Raw genomic sequence first — 7,932 nt, forward strand, 5'->3', positions numbered from 1 at the left:
CTGACTGCAGGAATGTCCACCAGAGCTGTTGCCCGTGAATTGAATGTTAATTTCTCTACCATAAGCAGTCTCCACATGCGTTTCAGAGAATTTGGCAGTACATCCAACCGGCCTCACAACCGCAGACCATGTGTAACCACACCAGCCCAGGACCTCCACATCCAGCATCTTCACCTCCAAGATCATCTGAGACCATCCACCCGGACAGCTGCTGCAACAATTGGTTTTGCATAACCAAAGAATTTCTGCACAAACTGTCAGAAAGCTCATCTGCATGCTCGTCGTCCTCATCGGGGTCTCGACCTGACTGCAGTTCGTCGTCGTAATTGACTTTAGTGGGCAAATGCTCACATTCTATGGCGTCTGGCACTTTGGAGAGGTGTTCTCTTCACGGATGAATCCCGGTTTTCACTGTACAGGGCAGATGGCAGACAGCGTGTATGGCGTCGTGTATGTGAGTGGTTTGCTGATGTCAACGTTGTGGATCGAGTGGCCCATGGTGGCGGTGGGGTTATGCTATGGGCAGGCGTATGTTATGGACAACAAACACAGGCAATCACCGGCAATCTAACGCTCTCCATTGACTTTGTATTGCGGGAAGCTGCCTCCTCGTCATTTCTGACTTTATAACAAAACACAGAACAATGTCTAAAAGCTGCTGTGTGACAAGGTGTACAGCAAACAAGCTACAAAACCCAGAACTACGTTTTTATAAGCTCTCAACCCAAAAAACAAAAAAAACGCGCGTTTAGGACATGATGATGTATAAATCTCAATTTAAAAAAAATTGACCCTTATGACTGGTTTTGTGCTCCAGGGTCACAAATCATGATTTTTTTTTTTGTAAAGCTGTTTTGAAACAATGTGTAACAAATGAAGCGTTGAATGAGTTCTGATTTGATTCGTTGAGCTGTTCGGTTTGAAGGAGCTGGTTTGCTGAAATGAAATGAACTTTCCAACAATTTCAGTGACTCCAAACTAAACTACTGCCAAAGTTTAACAAAATAGTTCTCAAACTCGTTTAGATTTAGATCGTCTCTCCAGATCACAAACTGCTCTTTATTAGTTCCTCTAACCATGTCTGTCCTCCACTGATTCCTCTAGAGACGTGTCTGTGTGATGTTTGCAGGATCTGATGGAGCTTCACCTGACCTACTGTAGCCGTCTGACGGCGCGCGGCCTGCGGACGCTCTGCAGCTTCAGACACTCGCTGCTGTTGCTCAGTCTGTTCGGCTGCTCCAGCGTCTTCTTCAGGAAGAGCGGCGCTCCGCTGGCGGCCGGCGAGGACGAGGACGAGGAGGATCTGGAGGAGCGTCTGCAGCGGCACACCGTGGACCTGGACTTCAGCTTCCAGGTAGGCTGGCTGCCGTAGTCGGTGTTTACGGTCTTACGGTGTGTTCACACCAAACGCGAAGCGAATATGCGCATCGCATCACTCGCTCTAGATGTTTTTTGTGTCACTCGCACAAATAAAAACATCACGCGATCAACCATGGTGGAGATAACTACGATCGCTGCTTTGTACCTGTTGTGAAAGTCCCAAATACGATGGAAAGCCAAAGCCGACGAGTCTGGTTTCACTGCACCATCCAGAGGAGGATGAGTATTGATCCTGCATTAATGTGTTCAATTTTACTACTGCGTCATTCCCTGTCAACTCAACCAGAGGTCCCCGGCTCAAATTTTTGATTTTGCTAATATTTATTCTGAAGAAATATAAACATGTATAGTGATGAAAGCCAAAATATTAAATGTCATAGATGAATATTTACTGAGTAATCCACTATTTTGTAGAGGGGGGTCAAAATGGCAATTTTCACATGAGATTCAGAGCCTAATTACAGGAGGTTAAAAATGACTTCAGAAAGATGGCAGCATCATAATGTTATTTTACACAGAGATTGGTTTGAAACTAGAAATGTATCTCATTTCCTTCTGTCAAAACATCTGCATTGAACATACCCGTCTGAGTGCCATAAGTATTCTTTTTCTAAAGTTTGTGTGCCTATAACTCAAGAAGTATTAAAGATATCACAATATAATTTTAGATTCCAGTTCTTAATAAACTTTTCTTTTGGAATCTTTATTTTCAAGGCCCTGAAAATATGAAATTTTATAACAATAAATGAGAAAAAGACATTTTAATAATTAATCCAGATGAGGCAAATCTTTTGTTTATTGATGTGAATAAAATGTTTGGCAAAAGCAACCACTTTTGCCTATGAGGCATGGGATTTGTTGTGATACCGCATATCTGAACACATGGTAGTTTCACAAGCTGTTAAAACGAACAAAATCCTTTCTTCCAAATATCCCTAAAACGGATTCAAATATAGAATAGACTACTGAGAGAAAGTTAATGTGCCTCAACTTGACCATTTAAGTGCATTTTTAGCACTCAGACAGGTATGTCTGCGCATATTGTTTTGATAGAGGGAAACAAGATGCAATTCTAATTTCAACAGTATTTTTTCTTTTAACATTGTTCGTTAAATACAATAAGTATCGGCTGTATACAAAGTGACCAACATTTGGTTTTCAACCACTGAAAATGGGTATTATTCAACAGTCTGAATATAGGACCTCATTGAGGTCCCCATGTCTCTGGGACTGAATGATACAGGGCCTTGAAAATAAAGATTCCAAAAGAAAAGTTTATTAAGAACTAGAATCTAAAATTATATTGCGATTACTTTAATACTTCTTGAGTTATAGGCACACAAACTTTAGAAAAAGAATACTTATGGCACTCAGACGGGAGATACATTTCTAGTTTCAACATTATTTGTTCTTCAGACATTCCTCTTTAAAAGAAAAGAATTATCATATTTTTGCAAAGTGACCCACGCTTTACTCCAGGAGCCATGTTGAGATTCCATGATCTCTGGAACTGAACCATATAGGGCCTTAAAAATGAAGACGCCAAAAGAGAAGTTTTAGTCAAATCTGTTGACTTCAGCAATCTTTGTTGCATTATGAACCAATGGTGAGCATTCAAAAATGGGGAAACAGCACTTTTCAAGTTTTTTCTCCAAAGTTTGCAGACCTGTAACTCAAAAAGTATTCAAGATATCTTAATGCCCTTTTAGATATTGGGTCCTCACAAACTTCTCTTTTGGCTAGGGCTGGGTATCGAGTTCGATACTTTTTAGGCACCGACCGAATTGCCTCGATACCATCGAGTATCGAAAAACGTCTCGTCGTTCGGTACCAAATTAAACTTTTCTTTTGGAATCTTTATTTTCAAGGCCCTGAAAATATGAAATTTTATAACAATAAATGAGAAAAAGACATTTTAATAATTAATCCAGATGAGGCAAATCTTTTGTTTATTGATGTGAATAAAATGTTTGGCAAAAGCAACCACTTTTGCCTATGAGGCATGGGATTTGTTGTGATACCGCATATCTGAACACTTGGTAGTTTCACAAGCTGTTAAAACGAACAAAATCCTTTCTTCCAAATATCCCTAAAACGGATTCAAATATAGAATAGACTACTGAGAGAAAGTTAATGTGCCTCAACTTGACCATTTAAGTGCATTTTTAGCACTCAGACAGGTATGTCTGCGCATATTGTTTTGATAGAGGGAAACAAGATGCAATTCTAATTTCAACAGTATTTTTTCTTTTAACATTGTTCGTTAAATACAATAAGTATCGGCTGTATACAAAGTGACCAACATTTGGTTTTCAACCACTGAAAATAGGTAATATTCAACAATCTGAAAATGGAGCCTCATTGAGATCCTCATATCTCTGAGACTGAACGATGTAGGGCCTTGAAAATTAAGATTCCAAAAGAAAAGTTTATTAAGAACTAGAATCTAAAATTATATTGCGATTACTTTAATACTTCTTGAGTTATAGGCACACAAACTTTAGAAAAAGAATACTTATGGCACTCAGACGGGAGATACATTTCTAGTTTCAACATTATTTGTTCTTCAGACATTCCTCTTTAAAAGAAAAGAATTATCATATTTTTGCAAAGTGACCCACGCTTTACTCCAGGAGCCATGTTGAGATTCCATGATCTCTGGAACTGAACCATATAGGGCCTTAAAAATGAAGACGCCAAAAGAGAAGTTTGTGAGGACCCAATATCTAAAAGGTCATTAAGATATCTTTAATACTTCTTGAGTTACAGGCCTGCAAGCTTTGGAGAAAAAACTTGAAAAGTGCTCTTTCCCCAATTTTGAATGCTCACCGTTGGCTCATAATGCAACAAAGATTGCTGAAGTCAACAGATTTGACTAATAAAGCAACCAATCTCTGTTTAAAAATAACATTATGATGCTGCCATCTTTCTGAAGTCATTTTTAACCTCCTGTAATTTGGCTCTGAATCTCAGGTGAAAATTGCCATTTTGACCCCCCTCTACAAAATAGTGGATTACTCCGTAAATATTCATCCACGACATTTAATATTTTGGTTTTCATCACTATACATGTTTATCTTTCTTCAGAATAAATATTAGCAAAATCTGAAATTTGAGCCGGGGACCTCTGGTTGAGTTGACACAGAATGACGCAGAAGACGCGAGCGATTGAGGCAAATATCACGCATTTCGTGTCACCCCGCGCGAATTCGCCTCTATTCGCGTCTTTGCATTGACTCTGTATGTAATCTACTCACGCTAATAATTAAATTCACGTTTGGTGTGAGCACACCTTTACCGTTGAGGAGTGAGTCGAGCCGACTGACGAGAAGAGTGAGACGAGACAGACCAGACGATAGCGGAAGATTTAGTTTCGAAGCGAAATGCAGAAGCACATGTTTGGCAGTATTTTGGATTTTGAAAAGCCTGTTGACTTTTGCTGTTTATCTAAGGTGATTTTGGAAGCATTTGTTTCTTATTGATTTGGTTCCACAGTGTTTGCTGATTTTTACTTTATTTAAACTTTGTGTATTTTATTTTACATCAAGGTGTATGCCGTGCATCCAATTTTTTTTATTCGTTTGCTAATAAACATTCTACGTTTCTTATTTTTTTTGGTTACACAGTGTTTACTGATTTTCAGTTTTGTAAGCCCAATTTAAACTTTGTGTAAGTTATTTGATATTTTATATTAGGCATATAGCATGGTGTATTTTTATTAGTTTTGTTGATAAATGTTCTATGATTACATATAGGCTAAGAGAGTTTTGACGTTTAAAAGCGAAGGAAAGTGGGGAAAGTAGGGAAAACTCAAAATGAAAATGTCCTCACCGTCACAACCCTAGGGCTTCAACCGTCTGCGTCTGCTGAACCTGGGAGGCCTGCCGGCGGAGCTGGACGTGGAGACGCTGCTGCGGCCGCTGCCCGCTCTGACCTCGCTGGACCTGTCGTCCGTCCATCTGCCTCGACCGGCCTTCCTCACGCAGTGGAGCGAGCGACTGGCGTCTCTGGTGCTGTATAACGTGGAGCTGACGGAGGAGCTGATCCACACGCTGCTGCAGATGAGCAGACTGAGGTCACCTTTACACCAGTGGTTAAAGACTGGAATAAATACAGTGATAGAAAGAAAGAAAGAAAGAAGTCTCTTCTGCTCACCAAGGCTGCATTTATTAAATCAAAAATACAGAAAAACAGCGAAATATTATTAGAATGTAAAACAGCTGTTTTCTATGTGAATATGTGTTAAACTGTAATGTATTTCTGTGATGCGCAGCTGTATTTTCAGCATCATTACTCCAGTCTTCAGTGTCACATGATCTTCAGAAATCATTCTAATATGCTGATTTGCTGCTCAAGAAACATTTCTGATTATCAATGTTGAACACGGTTGTGCTGCAAAATGTTTTTGTGGAAACCGTGATTCATTTTATTTTTCAGGATTCACAGATGAATAGAAAGTTAAAAAGAACAGCATTTTTTTATTATTGAAATCTTTTGTAACATTATAAATGTTTTTACTGTCACTTTACACAATTTGAATGCGTCCTAATTTCTGAAGGATCATGTGACACTGAAGACTGGAGTAATGATGCTGAAAATACAGCTTTTACATTTTAACATATATTCACAGCTGATCTAAATTGCATTAATATTTCACAATATTACTGTTTGTTGTATTTTTGATCGCACACAAGCTCACACGCACACACACACGCACGCACCCTCACACGCACGCACCCTCACACGCACACTCACACACTCACACACGCTCACACGCACACACACTCACACTCACACGCTCACACACACACACACACACACACACACACACACGTTTTAACAATTTATTTAAATCCACTTAAACTAAATAATTTACATGGACATAAATATTGCAGATGCATTTAAATACATGTACACAATCATGAACCAGTGGCATACAGCAGATCTTCACTCACTTAAGCATAACAGATGAATAGAAAGTTAAAAAGAACAGCATTTTTTTATTATTGAAATCTTTTGTAACATTATAAATGTTTTTACTGTCACTTTACACAATTTGAATGCGTCCTAATTTCTGAAGGATCATGTGACACTGAAGACTGGAGTAATGATGCTGAAAATACAGCTTTTACATTTTAACATATATTCACAGCTGATCTAAATTGCATTAATATTTCACAATATTACTGTTTGTTGTATTTTTGATCAAATAAATGCAGGCTTGGTGAGCACGAGAGAGATTGTGATTATTCCGTGCGTTTGTCTGGTAGTGTATGTGGAACAGAGCAGTGATCCGTTTTCGTCTGTTCTGTCTGCAGACACCTGGATATCTCACGAGAGAATCAGAGAACGTCTAAATTCAAGATGACGAGGAAGACCTTGAGCAGTATCGTTCAGAGTTTGGTCGATCTGGTGTCTCTGGACATCTCTGGACACATCATGCTGGATAACTGCACGGTGCCGGCGTTTGAGGACGCCGTGGGCCGGCCGAGGTGAGGACACACACACACACACACACACACACATCCATCACACGCCGCTCCCTCCGTGTTTGTCTGAGCGTGTGTGTTTGTGTTTTACAGCATCGAGCCGTGTAAGAGCAGCATTTACCCGTTTCAGGAGCTGAAGAGGCCGCTGCAGTTCTTAGGACTGTACAACACAATGCTCTGCAACGTCACACACATCCCTGCGTATAAGGTACTGCACACACACACGCTCGCACACACTCACTCACTCACTCACTCACTCACTCACTCCACGTGCACACACGCTCACACGCACACACACACGCACGCACCCTCACACGCACGCACCCTCACACGCACACTCACACACTCACACACGCTCACACGCACACACACTCACACTCACACGCTCACACACACACACACACACACACACACACACACGTTTTAACAATTTATTTAAATCCACTTAAACTAAATAATTTACATGGACATAAATATTGCAGATGCAGTTAAATACATGTACACAATCATGAACCAGTGGCATACAGCAGATCTTCACAATATTAAGCATATCACTCAGTTGCTATGGGTAAATTCTCCCGGTGAGTAATGCTTGGTTGTTGCAATCAAGCACATAGTCCACAATAGTTCCCAAAGCATCTTATCTGCACCTATTGCTTTAACGATGGCAATTACAACGGGTGTGGTTGTTTAGTTTTACCAAACAACATTTTGGCGTTCACCTGCACCAGCGAGTGGCCTACAACCTGCCGCCATCATGCTCACACACACGCACACACCACACACACACACACACACACAGCATCTCTTCTTCTGTCGCTACAGTGGTCTGACTGTATTTGCTGTGTTTGCAGATCACCGGCTCCAAGAATGAGGATCAGATCCTGAACGCTATCGAGGCGTACACAGAACAACGACCCGAGCTGGCCCATCGAGCCATTAACCAGCTGTTTGACATCGCCAGGATTCAGCACTGCAGCCAGCTGCTGCGAGCACTGCAGGTCACACACACACACACACACACACACACACTCACTCACACTCACACTCACACACACACACA

The 7,932-nt window shown here is 40.6% G+C and overlaps 1 protein-coding gene across 1 annotated transcript in view; it reads left to right on the plus strand.

The window, feature by feature from the left end:
- The window catches only part of zer1 (zyg-11 related, cell cycle regulator), a 32,509-nt gene that overhangs the window by 6,107 nt on the left and 18,470 nt on the right, over window positions 1-7,932 (plus strand). Inside the window, exons 4-8 of the mRNA XM_016524572.1 lie at window positions 1,130-1,354; window positions 5,226-5,455; window positions 6,699-6,872; window positions 6,963-7,077; window positions 7,724-7,870. Coding sequence (XP_016380058.1) covers window positions 1,130-1,354; window positions 5,226-5,455; window positions 6,699-6,872; window positions 6,963-7,077; window positions 7,724-7,870 — 891 coding nt within the window. The remainder of the gene's footprint in view (window positions 1-1,129; window positions 1,355-5,225; window positions 5,456-6,698; window positions 6,873-6,962; window positions 7,078-7,723; window positions 7,871-7,932) is intronic.

Source organism: Sinocyclocheilus rhinocerous, unplaced genomic scaffold (genome assembly GCF_001515625.1).
Source record: "Sinocyclocheilus rhinocerous isolate Xijiao unplaced genomic scaffold, SAMN03320098_v1.1 scaffold693, whole genome shotgun sequence".
In the NCBI taxonomy this organism is placed as follows: Eukaryota; Metazoa; Chordata; class Actinopteri; order Cypriniformes; family Cyprinidae; genus Sinocyclocheilus; species Sinocyclocheilus rhinocerous.